This window comes from Elephas maximus, chromosome 22 (genome assembly GCF_024166365.1).
Source record: "Elephas maximus indicus isolate mEleMax1 chromosome 22, mEleMax1 primary haplotype, whole genome shotgun sequence".
In the NCBI taxonomy this organism is placed as follows: Eukaryota; Metazoa; Chordata; class Mammalia; order Proboscidea; family Elephantidae; genus Elephas; species Elephas maximus.
In genome coordinates, this window is record NC_064840.1 from 26,776,566 (window position 1) to 26,802,166 (window position 25,601).

At 45.0% G+C, this 25,601-nt stretch overlaps 2 protein-coding genes across 3 annotated transcripts in view; one reads left to right on the forward strand and one right to left on the reverse strand.

Moving 5' to 3' along the window:
• Positions 1–17,001: 17,001 nt before the first annotated feature.
• LOC126065955 (cytochrome b-c1 complex subunit 9) lies at positions 17,002–19,738 on the reverse strand. The gene is made up of 2 exons (XM_049866606.1): positions 19,563–19,738; positions 17,002–17,262 (listed from the first exon to the last, which is right to left on the reverse strand). Exons 1-2 carry the CDS (start codon positions 19,710–19,712, stop codon positions 17,218–17,220), a joined length of 195 nt encoding a protein of 64 aa, XP_049722563.1. The 5' UTR covers positions 19,713–19,738; the 3' UTR covers positions 17,002–17,217.
• A 347-nt stretch (positions 19,739–20,085) lies between these two features.
• ZMAT5 (zinc finger matrin-type 5) overlaps positions 20,086–25,601 on the forward strand; it is a 28,706-nt gene continuing 23,190 nt past the window's right edge. The window contains exon 1 of one of the 2 annotated variants that reach the window (XM_049866358.1): positions 20,086–20,164. The gene's annotated coding sequence lies outside the window, so the exon portion shown is untranslated. The remainder of the gene's footprint in view (positions 20,165–25,601) is intronic. The other variant, XM_049866357.1, reaches the window with a different exon arrangement.

The window sequence follows — 25,601 nt, forward strand, 5'->3', positions numbered from 1 at the left end:
GGAAGCTTTTAAGGCTTTGTGCCTCTGAGAGGACTTAGGTTTGAGTGTCTGTTTCTAGTTCACAAACTGCAATGATAGTGGGTGTGTTTATGTAGTGCTGCTGGGCCTCTGTGAGGTGGGCGGGACAGAGCCTGTCATTGTTTATAGAAAGGAGCCCGGAAGCCCTGGGAGGGTAAGTGGCTTGCCCAAAGCCTGTGGCAAATTAGCACAGAGTCTGGATGCAACTCCTTACTGAGTTACCTGTTAAACAGCCAAGTGTAACCTTGATGAGTAAATGATTGACGAGAACCTTCCTGTCCCTACCACACAAGGAGCTTGGGTTGAATAATGCAGCTGAGGTGGAAGGGGGGGATGGACAAAAAACAAACACACCAAAAATACAGGGAAGTATTGTGTAACCCTTTAAAATGACATCAATAGAGATTTAGTAGCAGCGTAGGGAACTAAATACTGAAGAATAAACACCAGATATACAAGGTGATGCACCATGATTGTGAAAATGTTAAAAAAAAAATGCATACAGATCAAGTCTGGACAGGAACGTACATAAATGAAAATGATGGTGACAGTGTGGGTGATGGTGGTGGTGAGACAACAGTATGTCATAATAAGAATAAAAGCTCTTACTGAGCACTTACTGTGGCCAAACTTTGCTGGATTCTTTATTTGCATTATCTCAAGTGGACAAATGGGCATCAGCACGAGTGAGGTACAGGGCCCCAAACCCTGTCTCCTCACAAGGTAGGTACTGATGAGAACATTGAGGTGCAGAAAGATTAGATGACCTGCCTAAGGTCATACAGTTAGCAAAGGACCAAGGAAGGATTCAGTCCAAGATTGTCTCCTAAAGTTCGTTGTCTTAACCCCTAAGATTCGTACCTGCCATAGCTCTCTTCCTCCTACCCCAACCCTTGTGCTATCTCTGATATCCTTGTTACTGTTTTTACAATGAAAAAGAAGACATGAGTAAAATAACTGCAGAACAAGAGGATGGGAAGTCACATCTCATCAGGCCAGGTTGATGGGACTCCAGTTACATGTATGTTAGACCATTTGATACCGTCTCACAGATTTCAGATGCTCTGTCCCCCCGCCCCCGCCACTTTTTGTTTTCCTTTACTGGGTCCAGTCTGCCATTTAGCCCCTTGACTAATTCTTTACTTTTGTCTCCAATCCCTCTCTGGAGGGAAAGGGAAAGGGTTGGGGGTAGAACATTCTCAGCTGAGACGGTGACAGCAAAACCTGGGGAGCAGCAAGGCCTGGGAGGGGTTGAAGAGGCTGAGAAAGTCCAGATGTCCGGGGTGACTGTGGATGTTGGGGGGTGGCAGGGAGGGAGTGAGCTCCAGAGTTAGAGTCACATGGCAGGCTAGGCCATGGCCTAGTCAGTTGTCCAGAGCAGCAGCTATCAAGTACCAAGTATCAAGAGGCTATCAGGGCTTGGAGGGTCAGCCTGGCAGGGAATGTCAAGAACAGAGAGGACAATCCAACCATTCAGCACACATTTATCAAACCGCTACCAGGTGCTAGGTACTGTGCTGGGCATGTGTAAGAAAGACCCAGACCCTTCCCTCATGGAGCTCACAGTCCAATGGGCAAGATAGATATTAAATACGACATGTTGGAGAAATTAAGAGTTGTGCTAGGTTCTAATAATTGAATAAAGAAATAGAGTAGGGAAGAAAACAGGCAAGGCCACCAGAAAGAGGCCAAGAGCAAAGAGACATTCCAGAAGCAGAGTAGTTGCAGTATCAGGAGGCAGCCAAGAGGTCAACCAAGCAAAGGCTGGGCACTCCCTGGACTTGGCAATGGGGCTCACTGGATCCTCTAACCAGCTTTGCCAGGAAGCAGTGGGGAGATAGCAGAGAGAGGAGTGGGAGATAAGAGAAGGAGGTAGGAGAGTAGGGCCTTCTTGAAAGGAACTTGGCAGTGAAGACAGGCCAATGGAGCTCGGAGGTGAAGAGAAAGTATCGGCACTCAGCATTGATTTGTGAAATGCCTGGACAGAGTTGGTGAGGCTGGAGCTTCAGCAGACCCACCTGGGGAAGGTCAGCACCCAATGAGGAATGGGATCGGGCTGGGGCCAGGGCCAGGCAGAAGCTCCCAGACCAGGAAAGGGCCGGTTAGCATTAGATCTTTTTTTTTGGGGGGGGGGGGTGCTTCTTATTTTATTTTTTAAATTTTATTGTGGTGACAATATGCATAACAAAACATGTCATCTCAGCAATTTCTACATGTCTGATTTGGTATCACTGAGTACAGCCTTCAAGCTGTATCACCATTCTTCAAAGATTCCAAATCTTTCCATCCCTATTAACATAGACTCAATGCCCTCTAAGCAAGCCCATCCCCTTCTCCTCTCCCTCCCAACTCTGGTAACCACTAATAATCTCTGGTTTCTATCTATTTGCTCATTTCATATACATGAGATCATATAATATTTACCCTTTTGGACTGACTCATTTTGCTCAGCAGGATGTTTTCAAGGTTCATCCATATTATGGCATGCTGGCACTGAAGCTGACCTAGGTCTCTGGGCACTGAGGCAACAAGGAGGGGCCTTGACTGGCCAGAGACTGCTGTTGCAATTTTGTGGCCTTGGCCAAGTTAAACAATTTATTCTGTCTAGAGGTTGCCATCTCCAGCTCTGTCTGTGTGGGTGTGTGTGTCTAGGCGATCCTGAAAACTAGCATGAAATTCCAACTTTGCATCACACAGAAAATTCTCTTCCAGCAATCAATAATCATCAAGAGAATTTTACACAGACTTACACAACTCAGAGAGTCTTAAGGGGCGTTTAATGCTGCGTTTCTCAAACTACTTCAACCCCCAGTCTCAGGCCCTGGAATTTCAGAGGCACCCCCTACCCCCATCCCCTGGGGGTGGGGAGCTTTATCCTGCTTAAGAATTCAATGGGCCTCTCTAGGTCTCTCCCAGCCAAGGGGCTTGTCAAGCTTTACTTTCTGTGGTCTGAATTATAAAAATGATGGGTGCTTAATTCTAGTTTTCCAGATATGGAACTATGACATTGAGTATGCTTTTTCCGGCTGCATGAGCCTGCCCTCAGCATTCTGACATGTCCCTTAAGTGCTCTGCCATCCCAAGGCAGGTAATTAGGGTTTTCTCCTCCTTAAAGTGCTTTTTCCAGAAGAGGCAGGCGGAAGAGGGGCCCCCAGTGGGGCAAGCACCAATCATTCCTGTAAATTTAAGAATTGTATATACAGGGCTCTCATGAAGGGCTTTCCCACCGTATCTCCCATTTCAAGGTCTGATCTACTTAGCATTCTTTCACGAACACCTACCAGGGCCTCAACATGTCTGTCCTTTTTATCATTCATTTGTTCGTAAGGGTGGCCTGGGACAGTGAAAAGAGAACTGAATCAAGGGCCAGGAGACTGGGGTCCGGGCCCTTGGTTTCAACAAGCCTTGTGACCACGGATGAGTTACTTCATCTCTCTAGACCTCAGTTTCTTGTGAGAAATGGGATCGCAATTCTCCTCCACCCTCTTGCCTCACGAGTAATTGTGAGGCTCAGGTGAGATCCCCACTGGGGCCACAGGAGCCAGACAGAGGAAAAAACAGTCACCTGCCAGCCCGGTAAGTGTGCGTGCGATGGGTGCCCTGGGAACCCAGAAGAGGGGCCCCACCCAGCCTTTTTGGGGATCTGACGCCTCCAGGCCAGGGCACAGCACAGAGTAGAAATGACCTCACTGAATCCTTGAAACAAAGTAGGTATGATTATAATTCTTGTTTAGAGGCTCAGTCACTTGCTCCTGGCTGAGGAGTGGCCTAGTCAGTATCCAAACTCAGGTTTGCCAGGCTCTAAAGTCCGTGCTTTCAGCCCTTTGCTTTCCTGCCTTCCTTTGGCATGTGAAGCAGAAGCCACAATACATATGTGATTGGTTCAGCATGGAAAAAAACTCTATCATCTCCTTCATTTCAAACACCATACTTCTGTTGATACAACCTATGATTTAAGTCATTCCACTGACAGAGAAGCAGGGGAAAATGAGAGATCAGGAAGCTGGGCAATCCCAGGGAACTGATTTCCCTGATCTCCACTTTGCCACATTCTCCCCTGTCTGCCAGCAGAGGAAAGGGATGTCTCTTGGAGGGCCCGGTATGAAGGAGGTGTTTCATTACGAAAGTTTAGCAAGCTGAGGGGATCCAGCATCACCTGGAATGGCAGCCCCAGGGCAGAAAGTGCTGCTTGCTGTTGGAGGCCCATACAGGAGGGAGAAAGGAGCAGGCTCAGACACCAGGGATGGAAGAAACAGAAGAGAACTCTGTTACATGGTGGAAGGTGTGGGGAAAAGATAAGAGTTGCCCGCAGAAGACACAAGGCTGCTGAGGTTTAAAACAGTGCTACAGATGCAGAAAAGGAGATTGTCAGGGGACACAAAGGGGAACATAAAAACATGATTGGGCCAGAGGGATGGAAAGGATGTCGGGAACATGGTTTTAAAGCTGCTGGGGCAAGGGAAGGCACTTAGCTGACTCAGCTGTAAAGTCGTCTCAGCCTGCATGCGGTGGATTGAATATGCTAATTAGGCACTGGCCCCTGGAGACTGTACAAGGAGCGCATTTGACTTACTCACTGTAGCAACGTAATGAAACCATCCTGAATAGGCCTATGCTAAGCTGATAACAAGCATTAGCTCAAGTATCTTCCCAGCGACCCTATGAGGTATTATTATCATTAACCCATTTTCCAGACAAAGAAACTGAGGCTCATAGAGGGGAAGCAACCTGCCCAAGGTCACCCAGCAGGAGAGTAGCGGAGCTGGGATTCAAACGCAGGCATGTGTTGTTTCCATAGCCCATGCCTGGGCACCAGATGAGAAAGCAAAGGCTGCACAGCAAGGAACTGTATTTGGTGGGCTTGCGAAGAGAAGCGGGGTTTGAGGTAGCCTGGGTCTTAAATGTCAGACTCAGAAATTTGAACTTGATCTTGTAGGTAATGGGTAGCCACTGAAAGTGTTTGAGCAGAGGAGTTGATCTGGCAGGATTCTGAGGCTTCAGTGAAGAGGAAGGGTCCAGAGCAGCCAAGGAAGACTCTGTGCAGGAGTTTCAAAGTGAGGATAAGCCAGGTGCAGCAGGAAGCTGGTCAGCGGCTCTGTGAACACAGACTGCCAGGTGAGCAGCTCCCAGCCAACACTTCCCCTGCATTCCATCATTGTGTTGGCCTTGATGCCGGCTGAAGTCTGCTCTTGGCATTCAGTCTGTATATAAATCCAAGCATATCAGGCCAAGGCCTCAATGAAAAGAGAAATGATTTTTATCCAATGTGGAGCAGTGGATGATGAGTGCAGGAGGCTCTTGTCTGCATTTGAACCTCGGCTCCACTCTCTCTAGCTGTGTTATCCTGAGCAAGCCACTCAACCTCTCTGAGCCTCATTTTCCACCCGTAAACTGGGGTGGAGAGCAGTGGTCACCTCATAATGAGGAGCCAGTGACATAGGGTGCATTTACAGCACCCAGCACAGGCCTGGCCCTGGATGACCGCCCAGAGAAGGCAGCTATTTTTGTGTGTGTGATCTTGTACGCACCGGCTGCCTGCCCCAGGACAGAGTGTTCGTCCTTTGAGTTAGCTCAACCAGCTGCCGTGACCTCCATCTTGCCCAAGGAATTTGTATTCCCTCCAACTTTGCGCTTTGCACAGACATTTTAAATTCATTGATTTCTGTCCTTTCCTCGGACGACTTCAAACTCATTTGTAGGACAGTCCTTGTTCCTTGTTATTGGAAGGGCTGGCTGAGTCACACGGATGGAATCTATTTCTTTTAATAACTTACACCACTTTTTCTTCTTTATTCCAAAAGCAGTAACAAGCTCAGTGTAGTTCACACAAATAAGCAAAAAGAAAGAAAAACCCAGAAATAATTGTTGTTAGGATTTTAGTTTTTATTCTTCCAGCATTTTTTGGAAAAAGGAATAACCCCTTTTTTTTTTCTAGTTAATAAGACATTGTGGACATTTTTCCATTTCTCACCCATATCATTTTTAATAGCTTAGTAGTATTCTATAGTACCATGATTTATTCAACCAATTCCCTTCAGTCGCACATTGAGGTTGTTTCTAATTATTTGCTATTAAACTAATAAACAACCTCATGGTTAAGTATTTACCCACTCCCATGATTATTTCCTTAGGATAAATTCTTAGACGTAGAGTTGCTGGCTCAAGTTTTTTGACGGATGTGGTCAAACGGGCTTTCCCATCAGCAGAATTTGACAATGATCATTTACCATGTTTTGGTTCACATTCAGTATTATTATGATAAAAGAAAGTCTTTGTGAGTTGAATAGGTAGAAGTGTATCTAGTTATTTTCATTTTGCAAATCGGTTCTTGCAGAGCCTTAAGGAGGAGATGCAGATATAAGTGGGCCTGAGAAAGATGTAGAAGTGGTGAGGGGAGTGTGGTCAACCTGTGATGGGCCACCCAGATTCCCATCCAGATGCTGGAAGTGGTGCTGGCAGGGATTGGCTAGGCAGAGGAGAGCTGCCCTGCCCAGGCCACGCCCCTTCCTAGCAGGAACCTGCATCCAGTGAGGGGTTTAACTTGAGACCAGTTGCTAGCAATCTGGTCGATTCCAACTCATGGTGACCCTATGTGTGTCAGACTACTCTGTGCTCCACAGAGTTTTCAGTGGCTGATTCTTTGGAAGTAAATCGCTAGGCCTTTCTTCAGAGGTGCCTCTGGGTGAACTCGAACTTCCAACCTTTTGGTTAGCAGCCAAGTGCCATAACCATTGCACCACTCAGGGACTTCTCAGGATCAACAAGGACTATGAACGGCTGAACCTTTCACCTGGTTCAGGACTGCTCTGAAGGGTCATCCTGTCTTCAGAACACCTGGAGGGTCAGCTGGTTCCTTTGTTGAGCCTGCCTCACAGCTTGAACTCTGCCCAGTCCTGCTTCCTTCTCTTCCCTTGCATGGTGTTGACCCCAAAGGCATTCCTTAATAAACTCCCGCACACTAACCTCCAGCTCAGTTTGCTGAGTCTGCTTCCTGAGAACCCAGCCTGCAATAGGGACATCCTTGTGTTTACCTGGAACCAGCGCAAGGTATGCTGGGTGTTCAAACCTAGAATGTTCCCAGAGGGCTGGGTCTTTTTTCTTTCTTTGAGTTGCCAGGATAACTTGGGCTCCACCCAGAGGTGAAAAGTTTGAGCTTTGGCAGGTGGCCCTGGATTGCCAGAGGCTACCAAGTGCAGCCCCTGGCCAGGTTCGTTAAGCTGGGTGGCTGTTTACTGTACAGAGTTTACTCTCCTTGACACTCCTCCCAGGTTACGGCATCTTTAGAAATACCAAGAATCATAGCTGCCATTGTGCAATATCACCAGGGTATATTACAGATGAGGAAACTGACTCAGAGAGGGTATGTAACTTGCTCAAGGTCACACAGACTGTGAATGGTGGGGCTGAAATTCTAGCCCAGGACTGCCTCATTATAAAAATCAGTGCTCTTCAGCATTTGGGGTCTTAAACACTAGCAAGCAGCCATCTAAGATGCATCAATAGGTCTCAACCCACCTGGACCAAAGGAGAATGAAGAACACCAAGGACACAAGGTAATTACAAGCCCAAGAGACAGACAGGGCCACATAAACCAGAGCCTACATCAGCCTGAGACCAGAAGAACTAGATGGTGCCTGGCTACAACCGATGACTGCCCTGACAGGGAACACAACAGAGAACCCCTTAGGGAGCAGGAGAACAGTGGGATGCAGACCCCAAATTCTCGTAAAAAGGCCAGACTTAATGGTCTGACTGAGATTAGAAGGACCCCAGTGGTCACGGTCCCCAGACCTTCTGTTAGGCCAAGACAGGAGCCATTCCAAAAGCCAACTCTTAAGACAGGGATTGGACTGGACAATAGGATAGAAAAAAAATGCTGCTGAAGAATGAGCTTCTTGGATCAAGAGATGAGAGGGCAGAGGAGGTTAGAAGCTGGCAGAATGGCCAGAAAAGAGAGAGTGGAGGGAAGGTGCAGGCTGTCTCATTAGGGGGAGAGCAATTACGAGTATATAGCAAGGTGTATAAGAGACTGACTTGATTTGTAAACTTTCACTTAAAGCACAACTTAAAAAAAAAAATGAGTGCTCTTTACACTTCACTAAACCCACTACAATCAAGTTGATTCCAAATCATAGCAATCCTATAGGACAGAGTAGAACTGCCCCACAGGGTTTCCAAGGCTGTAAACCTTTACAGAAGCAGACTGCCACATCTTTCTCAGGTGGAGCAACTGGTGGGTTTGAACCATCGACCTTTCGGTTAGCAGCCAAGCACTTTAACCGCTGAACCACCAGGGCTCCTTTACACTTCACTCATTAAATAATAATAATAATAATATAATGTGATGAATTATCGTTCAAATTAAATGACATGAAAATTGCAAAGTACTTTGTACAAGGCCTCGCTCACGGTAAGTGGTTAATAAATGTTACCTATTACACCCAGGTGGTGTAATGTTAAGTGCTACAGCTGCTAACCAAAGGATCGGCAGTTCCAATCCGCCAGGAGCTCCTTCGAAACTCTATGGGGCAGTTCTACTTTGTCCTATGGGGTCGCTGTGAGTCAGAATTGATTCGACACCACTGGGTTTTTGGTTTATTAATCAAGAACCCTCCAGGGAGTTCTCTTTTTTTCTTGGAATGAAATCCAAATTCCTTAGCATGGCCTACAAGACAACACAGTATCTGATGCTCTTGATAATACCCCCACTTCCTTCAGTTCCATGAACATTCCAAGTTCATGTCCACCCAAGGGCCTTTGCACTTGCTGTTCTCATTTCTTGGGATGCTCTCACTTTTCTTCCTCAACTGACTGGCCTTCCTGTATTATTCAAGTCTCAGCTTGAATGTTGTCTCTGTGGAGAAGTCTTGCCTGACTATCTCATCTAACATTGCTCTTCTAACCTGAGTCACTTCCTCTACATAATTGAGTTTTATTTTCTTCAGAGCTCTTCACGTGAGTGCAAATTCTATTTTCTTGTTTATTATTGATCTCCCCTACTGGAATATAAACTCCAAGAGAGCAGGATCTTTCTTGTTCTCCACTATATGTCCAGGGTCTGGAAGAGTGCCAGGCAAGGTAGGCAGCTGATAAAGATTTACTGGGTAAATGAAGGAAAGAACAGTTTCTACCAGTTTGAAGAGATATTTGTGAACACAATTGAGAAGCTAGGGGAATTGGGCATTGGTGCAAAAACACTTAGCCAAGAGATCTGACCTGCTTGCTGAGTGCTATACTAGATGTCAACTTCTCAGAAGAGGATTTCAGGGACCTTCTAAAACTTCCTTTTTGAGGTATCCAAGCTTTGCCTGACACCTGTGCTAGAGAAACAGGTGGGGGAGTCCTTAAGGCTTTCTAACTATAAAGACTGTCCCAGCTGTAGACTCCAGGAGATGCCTGAGGCTGAGCTTAAGACAGAGAGCTCTTTTCTAGTAATAATCACTTTCTCAGTGCCAATCTGAGAAGGTGCTAATGCTCTCTTCCCCTACCTGAATGGCAGGCCCACTGAGGGAGCTGGGGGAAGTCCAGCTCTCATTTGGCGATGCCACCCAAGGGCAAATTCTCATCAAGACCTTGGGAAGGGGAGCCCTGTGCTGCCAGGCAGCTGGCTTCTGGGTCTGGAGCCAAGGTTGGCGCTCACATTTCTCAGCAGTCTGTGTTCACTCTCTCTTCTGGGCAGCCCTGTTTTTATTTATTTATTCCCCTATTATGAAAATAATACATGCTCAGTGCAGAAAACTTGGAGATTGGTGGAAAAAATACAACAGAAAAGAAAACGACATACCAAAGTTAATCACTCTTAACAGTCTGGTGTGAGCATTTTGGTCTTTTTCTTATACATGGTTACAAAAAAACAGTCTACACAATTTTGTGGCCTTTATTCACTTAGCTGTATACTTTGTATTCTCACGTGAGGATTCTTCTGACCTATTTTTATTTAATTGCTTTCTCTTTTTTTTCCTTTTTTTAAAATAATTTTTATTGTGCTTTAAGTGAAAGTTTACAAATCAAGTCAGTCTGTCACATATAAGCTTATATACACCTTACTACATACTCCCATTTACTCTCCCCCTAATGAGTCAGCCCGCTCCCTTCTTCCAGTCTCTCCTTTCGTGACTGTTTCGCCAGTTTCTAACCCTCTCTACCCTCCCATCTCCCCTCCAGACAGTCTCAAGTGTCCACCTGATACAAGTAGCTCACTCTTCATCAGCATCTCTCTCCAATCCATTGTCCAGTCCCTTCCATGTCTGATGCGTTGTCTTCTGGAATGGTTCCTGTCCTGGGCCAACAGAAGGTTTGGGGACCATGACCACTGGAATTCTTCTAGTCTCAGTCAGACTATTAAGTCTGGGCTTTTTATGAGAATTTGGGGTCTGCATCCCACTGTTCTCCTGCTCCCTCAGGAGTTCTTTGTTGTGCTCCCTGTCAGGGTAGTCATCAGCTGTGGCCGGGCACCATCTAGTTCTTCTGGTCTCAGGATGATGTAAGTCTCTAGTTCATGTGGCCCTTCTTGTCTCGGGCTCATAGTTATCGTGTGACCTTGTTGTTCTTCATTCTCCTTTGATCCAGGGGGTTGAGACCAATTGATGCATCTTAGATGGCTGCTTGTTAGCATTTAAGACCCCAGACGCCACAGTTCAAAGTGGGATTAACTGCTTCCTTTTTCATAAAATATTTTTATTACATGATTAAAGTTTGCTCGTTGTAAGAAAAAAATTATTTATTGAACAAAGTGAACATCCTTTGAAATCCCACCCCCCCCGCCAAGATAACCATGCAAACAGTTTAGTGCACATACTTGTTATTTTGTGCGTGTACCTATCTGTGTGCATATACTTACCTACATGGATCAAACTAACAACTAAATATATCATTTTGCAGTTGATTTTTTTTTTTTTTTTTTTTTACATAATCTATCTTTATCACTAGGATTCCCTGGGTGGCACAAACAGTTAAGCTCTCGACTACTGACCAAAAGTTTGGCTGTTCCAACCTGCCCAGAGGCACCTCGGAAGACAGGGCTGGCATCTACTTCTGAAAGGTCACCTTGAAAACCCAATGGAGTTAGTTCTATTCTGCACACAAGTCGCCCTGAGTTGGAAGCAACTCAACACGCTTAATCACCTCAGTCTTTTTAATGTCTACATAGATTTTTATTGTATGAACCTACTCATCTAGCTAGCTACTTCCCTAAGGATGGACTTTTTTTTCCTTCTTTTCTCCCAGTTCCAAACAATATTCCAATGATTCTTTGTGTGCATGTGTACGCATGCGTGCGCCCCACTCATGTGATTCTGGGGATAATTTTCTAGAGGTAGAATTTCAGGGTCAAAAGGAACGAATATTTAAAGTAGATATTGCCAAAGTGCTGGCCAAAACCATTGTTCCTACACACATGGGCCATGCCTGCTCCTTGATCGAAACCTAGTGTTGCTCATCTTTTTCATTTTTGGTGATTTGATGGGCAAAACATATTGTGTTTTAATTCGTATGTCTTTATTAGTGAAACTGGGCATTTTTTCAGGTTTGTAGCCATTTATATTTCTTATCTTAATCACTGATTCATGTCATTTTCCCTAGCTTCTATTAAATTATCCATCTTTTTCTTATTGATTTGAAAGACTGCTTCATATTAGTGAGGCTGACACTTTGCCATACCTGTTGGGTATTTTCTCCCAGTTAAAACATGGTTTTAAATGACTGCATAGTATTCCACCTCAACTATTAAGTTTAATTTTGGACACTTCACTTGTTTCCATTTTTCACCTTATTATAAACAACACCGTGATGAACATCTCCTGTGGACATGTCCTTCCTTTTTTTTTTTTTTAGGGAAATTTGCCAGAAGAGGGTTTTTTTGGGGTCAAATATATGCCACATTAAGGTTCTTCATGCACATGCACAAAATATCCTCAGGAAAAAGGGTACCACTTCACACACTCCCGTCAGCAGAATATGAATGACATTTGTTCATGTACTTGATAAGGTTAGGTGACATCACGTTTTACCTTGGCCAATTTGATAGGTGTATTGGTTTCTCAGGGCACTGTAACAAATTACCAGAAACTGAGTGGCTGAAAACAACAAATTTATTCTTTCACAGTTCTGGAGGCTAGAAGTTCAAAATGACGATGTCAGCAGGACCACACTCCTTCTGAAAGCTCTAGAGAAGAATCCTTCCTCGCATCTTTCCTTGTGTCTGGTGGTTACTGGCAATGTTGGTATTCCTGGTTTGTGGCAGCCTAACTCCGATCTCTCCGTCTTCACCTGGCCAGGTGCCAAGAGTACCAATCATTGGCTCTAGGGCCCACCCTAATCCAGTACGACCTAATCTTAACTAATTACGTCTACACAGGTCCTATTTCCAAACAAGGTCACATTCTGAGGTTCTGGGTAGACATGAATTTTGGGGTACACTTTTCAATATAGTACAATAGGTAAAGCAAGGATATTATTATTTCAATGTTTAACTCTTATTTAAAAAAAAAGGCAACCGCCCAGAAATGCGTATGACAAATTATGGTGCATCTTAACTGAAGACTGGCTCATGGATATCTTTGCTGGCTGGGCGGAGTCTGGGAATGTGCCCCACCCAAGGCAAGCGATCAAATAAGAATGTTCCACAATAATAGTATGTTCCGATCCTGTTGCCCGGACCTTGTCATCAGGCACCATAACAGAATGCCTCTGCCAGAACTCAACTCAGAGACTGTTGCCTATTTTATTATCATTATTATTTACCAGAACATTGCCTTTAAATCACTGGGGAAAGCGTAATGTAAGTTGCAATCTTCAACCCCCAGGACTATCCTCTACTTGATGCTGGAATCATTCTACTTTGGTTCAACTCTTGCTCTTGCCACTCAGGTGTACCACCAAAACCACACAACCAAACCCGCTGCTGTCGAGTCGATTCTGACTCATAGTGACCCTATAGGACAGAGTAGAACTGCCAACCTTTTGGTTAGCAGCCCAGTTCTTAACCACCGTACCACCAGGCCTCCACTACCTTTGACAGACCATAATTTATCCGGGCCTCAACTTCATCTTCATAAAGATATGCTTTAGGTAGAAAAACCGTGTGGGTGTCCTGACCTGAATCTTCCCCTGTCTAGCTCTGGCTGGATCATGCCAAAGACCAGGCTCCAGGTGAACGGACTGCAGGCAGGTGAGTCATTTACCTTCCAAGGCCCGCAGTTTTCTCAGCTACAAAGCAGGACTGCTTTACACAGGCTCAGCACTTCCCAGGGCCCTCCTTCACCATTTCCAGCCAGGTCGCACTGTTTTCAAGGTCTCTAACAGCCACCATCTTTAACTGGGAAAACGGAATCACCTTAGCTTGTTTATGCTTCCGCTCCTGTCTCCCTTTCAAATTTAATCACCCCACAGCTGCAAGACTGTTTGTTTTGTGTGTGCTTTAGATCAAAGTTTACAGTGCACATTAGTTTCTCATTCAAAAATTTATACACACATCATTTTGTGACATTGGTTGTAATCCCCACAATGTGTCAGCATTCTCCCCCTTTCTGCTGTGGGTTCCCCGTGTCCATTCATCCAGTTTTCCTGTCCCTTACTGCTTTCTTGTCTTTGCTTTTGGGCAGGTGTTGTCCATTTGGTCTCATATACTTGAATTAAGAAGTACGTTCCTCATGTGTGTTTTTGTTTTATAGGCCTCTCTAATCTTTGGCTGAAAGGTGGACTTTGGGAAAAGCTTCAGTTCTGAATTGGCAGGCTGTCTGGGGTCTATAGTCTCAGGGGTTCCTCCAGTCTGTCAGACCAGCAAGTTTGGTCTTGTTTTGGGAATTTGAATTTTGTTCTACATTTTTCTCCCTGCTCTGTCCCAGACCCTCTATTGTGATCCCTGTCAGAGTGGTCGGTGGTGGTTGTTAGACATGATCTAGTTCTTCTGGGCTCAGGCTAGTGAAAGCTGTGGTTCCTGTGGTCCATTAGTCCTTTACACTGAGGACTGATATTTTTATAAAACAACTTGTTGCTTCGTTGAAAACGTTACAGTAGTTTCTCAGTATAGTTTTGGCAAAATCCAGATTATTCACTGTGGTTCACTAGGGTCTGAAAGATCTGACCCATTTACTCTCTACCCTCAACCGACCTTAGCTGCAGGGGCCTTTTACTCCCTCAGATACAAGTGCTTTCCCCACTTTGGGGCCTTCAAACCTGCTACACCCTCTGCTCTACCTCCATCCCCCAACACTGGTGCTCACCTTTATACCCTTAGGTCTCAGCTTGAACATTACTTCCTCCAAGGCCTCCCCTGGCCACCATCTCTCCTGCTTACTCCTTCCCCTTGCACTGTTTCCCCAGAGCCTTTGGCCCAGTCTGTAATCATACAGGATGCAATTTACAGCCTCTGCCTAAGGGAGTTCAAGCCTCGTATGCGTATGCTCCATTTATCACCGTGTGCCCAGCACCTAGCACAGTGCTGCAAACACAGTGGCCAATGAAATGTGTTGAATGATCAGACCATGTTCTTTAAACCCTTCTCTTTCACATTACTTCTATTAACAGCCTTATGGTCAGGGGCAGATTATCCAATAAGCAAGGTAAGCACAGTGCTTACCTTGCTTACTAGATCATCTGTAGAAATTTTTCACTGCAGATTAGTAAGGTCGTGCTTACCTTGCTTACTAGGTCACTGCCTGTCAGGGATTGTAAATTTAAAAAGAGGCTTTGATTCTGTAGGAAGGTGCTGTGGGGTTGGGAGAGAGACAGATGCCCGTCTTACCTAGAAGCAGAATCTTTGATGTGGTGAAAAAATGTGAAATTGTTCACCACAGATGATCTGGTAAGCAAGGTATGCACCATGCTTACCTTGTCTATTGAATAATCTGCCCCTGCTTCTGGTATAATCTGGATCTCTGGGTCCTTAAGCCTCTTTCCATGTGTCATCTCATTTAATACTCACAAAAACCACACACAGGAAGTACTTCTACTATCCCCATTTTACAGATCAGAGAACTGAAGCTCAGCAAGGTCAAGCGCTTCGCTCTTGATCCACACAGCTAGAACAGGTTTAGTGAGATCTCAAACCCACCAAATAAGTACCATGACAAACTGAACTCATCAGAGAACAGTTCTAGAAGGTTTGAGTTCCAGTCTAACTTTAAGATGGGCTGTGGCCCAGAGAAGTAGTGCACATTACCCAAAGACACTCAACAAGTTAAAGGCAGAGTGCAGACTAGAACACAGGGTGGGGCATGGCCCAAGATACACAGGCCAAGGAGGTAACAACATATGATCAGGAACCGACAGCAGTGAAGGACGAAGTCCAAGCTGCACTGAGGCACTGGCAAAAAACAAGGCTTCAGGAGTTGACAGAACACGAACTGAAATGCTTCAACAAGCGGATGCAGCGCTGAAGTGCTCACTCATCTGTGCCAAGAACTTTGGAAGACAACTACCTGGCCAGCCGACTGGATGAGATCCATATTTATGCCTATTCCCAAGAAAGGTGATCCAACTGCAGAAATTATGGAACAATGTCATACGCCAGCAAAATTTTGCTGAAGATCATTTAAAAGCAGCTGCAGCAGTGTATCAACAGAGAACTGCCAGAAATTCAAGCTGGATTCAGGAGAGGATGTGGAACCAGGGATATCATTGCTGATGTCAGATGGATCCTGGCTGAAACAGAAAACACCAGAAGGATGTTTACCTGTGCATTACTGACTACACTAGAGCATTTGACTTGTGTGGATCATGACAAATTATGGATAACATTGCGGAGAATGGGAATTCCAGAACACTTCATTGTGCTCATTAGGAATCTTTACATAGATCAAGAGGCAGTTGTTCGAACAGAACAAGGGGACACTACATGGTTTAAAGTCAGGAAAGGTGTGCATCAGGGTTGTATCCTTTCACCATACCTATTTAGTCTGTATGCTGAGCAAATCCTGAGAAGCTGGACTATATGAAGAATGGGGGCATCAGGATGGGAGGAAGACTCATTAACAACCTGCATTATGCAGATGACACAACTGTCCTTGCTGAAAGTGACAAGGACTTGAAGCACTTACTGTTGAAGACCAAAGACCATAGCCTTCAGTATGGATTACACCTCGACATAAAAAGATAAATAAAAACCATCACAACTGGACCAATAAGCAACATCATGATAAACGGAGAAAAGATTGAGGTTGTCCAGGATTTCATTTTACTTGAATCCATAATCAACACCCACGGAAACAGCAGTTAAGAAATCAAAAGATGCATTCCTTTGGGCAAATCGGCTGCAGAAGACTTCTTTAAAGTGTCAAGAAGTAAAGATGTCACCTTGAAGACTAAGGTGCGCCTGACCCAAGGATGGTGTTTTCAATTACCTCATATATATGTGACAGCTGAACAATGAATAAGGAAGACCAAAGAACTGACGCCTCTGAATTGTGGTGTTAGCGAAGAACACTGAATATACCACAGACTGCCAAAAGAATGAACGAATCTGTCTCGGAAGAAGTACAGCCAGAATGCTCCTCAGAAACAAGGATGGTGAGACTACGTCTCACATACTTTGGACATGTTGTCAGGAGGGATCAGTCCCTGGAGAAGGACATCATGTTTGGAAAAGTAGAGGGTGAGTGAAAAAAAGGAAGACCCTCAACGAGATAGACTGACACAGTGGCTGCAACAATGGGCTCAAGCATAGTGACAATTTTAAGGACAGCGTAGGACCGGGCAGCGTTTCGTTCTGTTGTGCACAGAGTCGCTATGAGTCGGAACAACTCGAAGGCACCTAACAATAAGGTTACAGAACCTCCCCCATGGCCAAGCCAGTTAGCTCTCCTCTGTGTAATTTAAGGATGGAATTATAGGTTCAGAAGCCAAAGCTGAAGGTAACATCTCCAACTCTGGCTCATGTTTTGAAAACCGGCATTCTGGGGAGCTAACCAGAAACCCAAAATAGTGGCCTCAACCCTCAAGTGAAGGTCAGGTGAGTTAACAAAGCATCTGATTCAGAAGCAGACATCAAGGACAATTTACGTTTATTTGCCGCTGGCTGACTAAACATACTTCACCCCCAGCAGAAGTTACGAGTCCGTTAGGTGAAGCCATTTCTTGCCAGCAGGTAAAGGTGGTCCTTGGCGAGTAACTTGAGCACCACCTTCAAGCTGAGGCCTTTCTTTGGGCAAACGCCACTGGGCAGGCTGGGTCCTTCTCGCCTGGCGGAGGGCTTCTGAGGAACTATTCTTTTTGCTCGTACTTATGCTTGATGTGTTTCCACAGCTTCTGCATTTTAAAGACAAGAGCCACAGACCTTTAGCTTTGCCACTCACCTTCAAAGACTAACCCCATCGCCCTGGTCTCTAAAACAAACTTGAGAGAAACGTAAAAGAGAGGCAGCGCTCTCATATGGAAGAACAAACTGCCCTGGCCACCAGCAGTACAGCATCAGTGGGACGAGCCTGCCTGGGCTGTGGAGTCAGACAGCCTAGAATTCAAAACATTTAGTTGTGGTAGGTAAAACGGAAGCAACACCAGGGTTGATACACAGCTCCTAACATTTATAAAATGCTTTCATGCTCTTAATCACTATATAAAGTAACTGAGAAGGGATGGGAAACCCTGGTGGTATAGTGGTTAAGAGCTACGGCTGCTAACCAAAAGGTCAACAGTTCAAATCCATCAGGTGCTCCTTGGAAACCCTATGGGGCAGTCCTACTGTGTCCTTTAGGGTCACTATGAGTCGGAATCAACTCGATGGCAACAGGTTTTTTTTTTTTTTTTTTGGTTGGGAAGGGATGATTTTACTTTTATAGGAAACTGAAGGAACTGACCAAAAGCACACAACATTGCGTGAGCTGGAATAGATTTGACGGCAACTGGTAGTATAAAGGAATACAGTCTGGAAAATATCTCAGTTCTTGGACTTCCATGTGTTATTCAAGAGGTCCTAACTGCATAATGAAAAACAACAACCAAGCCTGTTGCTGTCGAGTTGATTCCAACTCATGGTGACCCCATGTGTCAGAGTAGAACTGCGCTTCACAGGGTTTTCTTGGGTGTAATCTTTATGGAAGCAGATCGCCAGGCCTTTCTTCTGTGATGCTGCTGGGTGGATCTGAACTGCCAACTTTTTGGTTAGCACGAAACTGTTTGCGCCATCCAGGAACCTTCTAAGTGCATGTTGCTGTTCTGCTGCCGTTGAGTCCATTCCGATTCACAGTGACCCTATGTAACGCGGTAGAACTGCCCCATGGGGTTTCTTAGGCTGTAATCTGGAGCAGACTGCCAGGTCTTTTCTCCCACAGACAGGCTAATGGGTTAGAACCACCAACCTTTTGGTGAGCAGCTGAACACTTAACCACTGCGCCACAAGGGCTCCTTCCTAAGTGTATCACGTAATCCCCTACGTGCATAGTTTCCACATATTTCATATTGTGCCAGTTTTTACTTCTTTAGGCCTATGATCCTTGGGATAGGAACTGACTGGATTGTCACTCCTGAAAGCACAGGGAAATGGGTGGGCTGTGATAACAATCAACTTAGATGCTTTTCCAGACCAGTGGGAGTGACCCACAGATCCCCTTATAGGAGATGAAAGAGTAGCAGCACTTTCATACAGGAAGAAAATTGTCTTGGACACCAGCAATACAGCACTAGTGGAAAGAGCCTGCCTGGGCTGTGGGGCTGAATGGGGCTATCTGGGCAAGGCCTTTCCCAGTATGAACCAAAATTTCTCTAACTGAAGAGAAAGAACAACCATACTTGTCTGTGCAGCTGTTGTGTGGTTTAATGACATAAAGCATGCACAGCACCTAGCACATATTACTTCAAAAGGCGTAGTTATTTACCTGAATCATGTTTCCACTCTTCCCCTAGGAATGTAACCAATGTTATTTTTGAGTTGTACCACCTACCAGGCACTGTGGCACCTTGCCAATATCTCATTGATATAATCCTCACAATTTAATTCCCTGAGGCAGTTAGTATTATCTCTATTTCACCGATAAGAAAACTAAAGTTGAGAAATGTTAAGTAAGTTGCTCAAAGTAATACAAATATTAGGTGACAAGGCCAGGTATTCCCACCCAGGGGTCTGATTTCACAGCCACCACTCTTAACCATTATTAATACAAAGCTGCCTGCGTGGGAAGCCTTGGGAATCCGAAAGTGCTATCTGAAAGAGCCAGCCACAGTATCTAAGATGCTTTTTCCATGTTCATCGCCTGCTCAAATCTGCCCTTGAAATCCTCAGAGGTAGGGACCCGGGTTCCAGCCCTAATTTGCTGGTGGTGTACCCTAGTAAGCCCTTTGCTCTCATCAGGCTTTAGTTTTTGCTTCTGCAAATGAACAAGTGGGTACGTGGGGTGGGAGACTCCAGTACTTACAACCCATGCAAAGTGGGACCTACTGACCTCGTTTTACGTGTCAGGATTTACACCTGGCCGAGAAGGCAGCAGTCTTAAGAGCAGACGCCCACGGTTCACCCCCATTCCTAAGAAAGGCTGACTGAGTGCCGCGCCACCCCCACCTCCACTGTCACCCCTTAGGTGGGTCCCAAGGTCAGGGACGGCCCAGGCCCTCACCCCCTCGTTCATGTGCTCGTAGACCGCGTCCGCGCCTTGATCGAAGGCGCGCTCGAAGATAACGGCGCCCACGGCGATGGTGAGGGCGAAAGTGGAGGTCCTGCGGAACAACAGGGAGTACAACCTCGCAGTAAACGTCCGAGCCGCCATGTTTCCTACTGCCGAACTCGCGCCACCACGCCTGCGCCGCGACCGATCTCGCCTTCAAAGGCCCTCTACGTGCAACACTTTATGGGACTGGTAGTTCCTCTGAATCCTCTGACTCTCAGTGCTAGTCGTTGTAATCCAGAGACAACTACTAGCCTGCAAGAGAGAAAAGTCCCATAAATTCTAAATTAGCGCAGCCGAAATTTAGTTTGCTAAGATTTATTACCGAATTTCTTTCCTCAATCTTTTTGCTGATGGTTTATTTCAAACTACAACTCCCAGAAGTCCCTGCGCTTCCTCTGCTTCCCCCTCCCGAGGGCGCTGTTTTGATTCCCAAAGGTTTCTGGGAAAGGCGGACTTACTAACCAAGGAAGGACTGCGGATCCCAGCAAGCAGTGCGGCGACGCAAGGGCGCAGGAGGAGGAGCCCGGAGCCGCTCGGCCCAGCGGAGCCAGGTACCTTCTTCCGCGGGACGTTGAGGGGCGCGAGTCTTAGTTCCTTTCCTCCCCGTCGGAGGTCTGGATCTCGTCCTTCTCAGTTCGCGTACCCAGGGCGGTGCGAACTACTTCACGGCGTGGGGTGGGGGATTGGTAGAGGGGCAAGCGAATTTTGGCGTCCGAGCCCTGCTAGCTAGTCTTCTCGCCCTGTCTCCGAGGCCTAGAAATTGAGCTTGTGGTGAAAGTCGGATCCTGGGGGCTGAATTCCTCAAGGGAAGGGGCCGTGGATCTAGGTCTGGCCTGTGCTTTTTTGTTCTCCTCCCTCCCGGGTCTCCTGACCTGGAAGGCGGGAGACCTGTGACCACTCACTCATTCCTTCTTGGGAATAAAAGAGCATGGGCTTTGGAGTAGTAGATCCATTCAACAAATGTGTTTTAAGCGCGTCCTCTTGGCCATGCGTTGGGGACCCACTGGTGAATAAGTCCCTTCACTCATGGGGCCCTCGCTCTAGTGCATGTGTGGGCGGATGGGGCGGTACAGGAAGGACAAATAAGTAGTACTTTGAAGAACAGAGAAGTTGATGGGATTAGGGAGGAGAGGTCTGCTGTTTTAGACAGGGTGATGGGGAAGGCTTCTCGAGGATGACGTTTGAGCTATCAAACCTAGGGAAAAGCTGGTGCAAAGACCCTGAGGCAGCTGCAGTCCTTAAGTGTTTGCGGGAAAGCAGCCCAGTGAACTGTAGAGAGTGGGCTCAGGTCACCTCACATCTGGCCTTGTAGTCCATAGTAAGGAGTATTTTATTTTGTTCCAATTGCATTCGGAAGCTGGTGTAGAAGAGTTTTAAGCAAGAATGTGAAATTATATAATTTGCATTTTAATACCATCATTCTGGTGCCTCTGGAGAGTGGACTGAAGAGGGGAAGATACTGTCGTGTCTCAGTAGAGGAAAGATGGTAATTTAGATTAGGGTGTAAATTAGAGTAGTAGTTAAATTTGGGATGCATTTTGAGAGGTATAACTAGCAGAACAAGGTGACAAATGTGTGTAGGTTGTGCGAGAAAAGAGGAATCAAGGATGACATCTAAGTTTGACCTCAGCAACTGGATGGACAGAAGTGCCACTAACAAGATCGTAGACGATCTTAAGTTCTGTTTGGTTCTGTAAGTTTGAGCAGAGGTTAGGCATCCAAGTGGAGATGTCAGGAGGCAGATGGGATATGAGTCTGGGGTTCAGAGGGAGGTCTAAACCAGAGATAGAAGTAATCAGGACAGGGGTGGCATTCAAAACCCAGGGCTGGACTCCAGGCCTGGATTTGCTTTCTGCCTCTATGTGACCTTGATGAGGAAGTTACTCTCTGGGCCATATTTTTTCCATGTTGAAAAAGCAACAGTAATGCTCAGTTAGGGGATTGGAAAGAAAAAATGTGAAATACTGTACACATGAAGAGTTACCCTTACTGTGGTTATTTACTATTTGCAGAGCATCCTGGTAGTCCTTTGGGTCATGAAGCAGTGAGGCTGCAGGGAAAGAATACTTACGCCTTGCTAGTCATCAGCATCAAATATGGCTGATGGGAATTTCAGAGAGACAGGAATCATTCTTAGGTGGGATGAGTATGGGAGATCACTGGAGGTTAAGGTGTGGCATGTTTTATTTTTTGCCTTTTAAATTAATTCTCATTTTAGAGTAACAATTTTAAAAACCCAACTGTCTTTAAGCCTTTTGTTTCAACTTAGAGATTATTATTCTATAAATAAATCTAGCAAAATAGAGAGAAATGACCTTAACTTTTTCTTTGATTAATGTTTGACTCAAGTTGAACAAACTAAATTCCTTTAAACAGCCAGTCCTATTTACAGCTTAATTAAATTCCCTTAAACATTTAACTGTATTTATAAATTTAACATATTTTATTTCCTTTTTTAGCACTTCAGATGGATAACCTAACAAGCACAATTTCCCTAGAATACTTAGTTTTAGAAGATCTAATAAACTAAACTTATAAGCGTAATGCATTCCGTGTTCTTTTAAACATTTCAATACTTTTCACAGTCAAATTCTTTTATGTCAGTGGTTTGTGTATTTATAAATTTAACATATTTTATTTCCTTTTTTAGCATTTCAGATGGATAACCTAACAAGCAGAATTTCCCTAGAATACTTAGTTTTAGAAAATCTAATAAACTAAACTTACAAGCGTAATGAATTTCGTGTTCTTTTAAACATTTCAATACTTTTCACAGACAGTCAAATTCTTTCAAGTCAGTGGTTCTCAGTCTGGGGAGCAAAAAAAAAAAAATTACAGGTTCTACCTCTGATATGGAATTAGAATATGGGGACACCCCTTCAGTAGTTTTTATAGCATCCTAGATCCCTGGTGGTATAGTGGTTAAGAGCTTGGCTGCTGACCGAAAGGTTGGCAGTTCAAATCCACCAGCCACTCCTTGGAAACGCTATGGAGAAGTTCTGTTCTGTCCTGTAGGGTTGTTATGAATCGGAATTGACTCAGTAGCAACAGGTTTGATTTTAGATGATTGTTTTGCAGCCACCGTTTCCAACCACTGTTGACCTCTCAAAATTGCAAATCTTTATCAATTACTGATATATTTTACCAATTACCTAACTATATATTTTGACTTTGTATTTTAAACTGGAATCACAATGCTCATCTGTCAGATACTCAAGATGCCAGATTCTTTGAAATATTACAGATACTTTTTTAATAAGAAATATATATGGATTATTACCAGTTTTAGGGCAGGAACATTAATACAGGGAGTTTGATTTACCCTACCGCTTCTATTTTCAGTTCTAAGCTTTCCAGGAGTATTACAGGATATTTCCACGGTAAAAAAAATAGTTCCATCTACTCAGATGAGTTATGCTTAGCATTCTAAGCAAGTTGGGATTACCATCACAGCAAGCTGAGGTTATTCATAATCACAATGATTTCTGATTGGGGCAAGGATCCAGATATCATTGGGATATCATTGCTGATATCAGATGGATCTTGGCTGAAAGCAGAGAATACCAGAAAGATGTTTACCTCTATAATTGACTATGTAAAGGCATTCAACTGTGAGGATTATAACAAGTTCTGGATAAGGTTGTGAAGAATGGGAATCTGGAACTCTTAGTTGTGTTCATGTGGAACCTGTACAATTATTCAAATAGAACAAGGGGATACTGCAGGGTTTAAAATAAAAAAAGTGTGTGTTTGGGTAGTATCCTTTCACCATACTTACTCAATCTGTATGCTGAGCAAATTATCTGAGAAATTGGGCTATGTAGGATTGGAGGAAGACTCATTAACAACCTGCGATATGCAAATGATGCAGTCTTGCTTCCTGAAAGTGAAGAGTACAATCAAAGACTATAGCCTTCAGTATGGATTACACCTCAACATTAAAAAAATAAACCTCACAACTGGACCAATAAGCAACATCATGATGAATGGAGAAAATATTGAAGTTGTCAGGAATTCCATTCTACTTGGATCCACAGTCAAAACCCATGGAAGCAGCAGCCAAGAAATCAAATGATGTATTCCATTGGGCACATCGACTGCAAAAGACCTCTTTAAAGTGTTAAAAGCAAAGACGTCACTTTGAGGACTAAGGTGAGCCTGACCCAAGCCATGGTATTTTCATTCACTTCATATGCACAGGAAAGCTGGACAGTGAATAAGGAAGACCCAAGAAGAGTTGATGCCTTTGAATTATGGTGTTGGTGAAGAATATCGAATATACCATGGACTACCAGAAGAACGAACAAATTTGTCTTGGAATGCTCCTTAGCAGCGAGGATGACAAGACTCCATCTCAGGTCCTTTGGACATGTTATCAGGAGGGACCAGTCCCTGGAGAAGGACATCATGCTTGGTTAAGTACAGGGTCAGCAAAAAAGAGAAAGACCTTCCGGGAGATAGACTGACACATGGCTGTAACAACAACGGGCTTAAGGATAACAATGATTGTGAGGATGACACAGGAGTGGGTAACATTTTGTTCTGTTGTACACAGGGTCACTATGAACAACTTGACAATACCAACAACAGTGTGTCCACCCAGAGTGGCTGTTTCTAGCAGAGGCTGCCTTTAGAATGTGGGGAATGAAGAGGTGAATGACCAGGGGTATGCTTAATACTCCAGGCCTTTGCTTCTTAGGGCTCCGTACACGAGGACTGAGGTCGTTGGTAGTTCAGAGGTAGAATTCTCATACTCTGTGCGGGAGACCCAGGTTCCATTCCTGGCCAATGACCCTTCTGTGCAGCCACCACCCATTTGTCACTGGTAGCTTGTATGTTACTGTGATGCTGAACAGGTTTCGGCGGAGCTGATAGACTAAGACAGACCAGGAAGAAAGTCCTGGTGATCTACTTTGAAAAATCAGCCAAGAAAACACTGTGGATCTAGGGCCCCGTCTGCAGCCGATCGTGGGGTGGAGCAGGGCTGGGCAGCATTCTGTCCCATTGTGCGTGGGGCCGCCATGAATTGGTAGCTGACTTGACAACAGCTAAGTACAGTAGTACTGGGATCAGTGGTTAAAAACGCAGATTTCTGGTCTTTACTCCAGGTCTAGCGAGTCAGAACTGCTGGGGATCTGACCCGGGAGGCTTCACTTTTAGCGAGTTCCCTAGTGGGGAGCCATGGAAGCTTTTCAGCAGCAGTTCTTTTAGAAGGGTTGATCAGCTACTGCCCAGGGTGGGGTGGACTGAGGAGGCTGTGCCCAGATACGAGGACTGGACTCGGGCCGCAGTAACAGTAGTGATGGCAAGGGTCAGCTAATATTTGAAGTCCAGACTGGGGGTGGGAGAAGGAGGAGGCAGCGGTGGTTCTGAGTCTGGGTATTTGGTTCAGGAGCCTCCTTTAGACTATTTTTACCTTTCTTGTTTGGAAACTCTGGCCCCCTGGGACCTGTAACTGTCTGATGAGAAACTGTGTCTCCAGCCTGCAGCTCCTTGGAGCCCAGATTTGGGTGCGGCTGACCTTCACTGGGTTTTAGGGTGTGCTAGGCTGACCAGGTTTGGTTGGAACTACGGTCGCCCTGTCAGCCTTCAGCCAGGTTCTAAGGGAAATGTCTTCCTCTGTCCCTTTCAGCCACCACTGCCACTTGGTCATCCAGGTGAAACAGGTCACAGCAGCCATCCATGGCAACTTTTAAGGGAGAAGAAGGGCAAATTTTCTACATTTTTGAAGGGAATTTTTTGAGGTGTTTTTGGAACAATGCATGCTAAATGTAGAAACTTAGAAAATAGAAAAACAAATGGAAAAAATCTCACCCATAGTCCTATTATCTAGACATAACCGCAGTAAATGTTTTTTGTCTGTTCTAGTTTTTTTCCGTGTGTGTGTTCACAGAGAAAAGGGGAGGGGGTTCTTTCTTCTTTAAAAAGCAATATCATGTTGTCCATATTGTGATACAAGAATGAACATTTTCCCGCAAGAAGGAATGT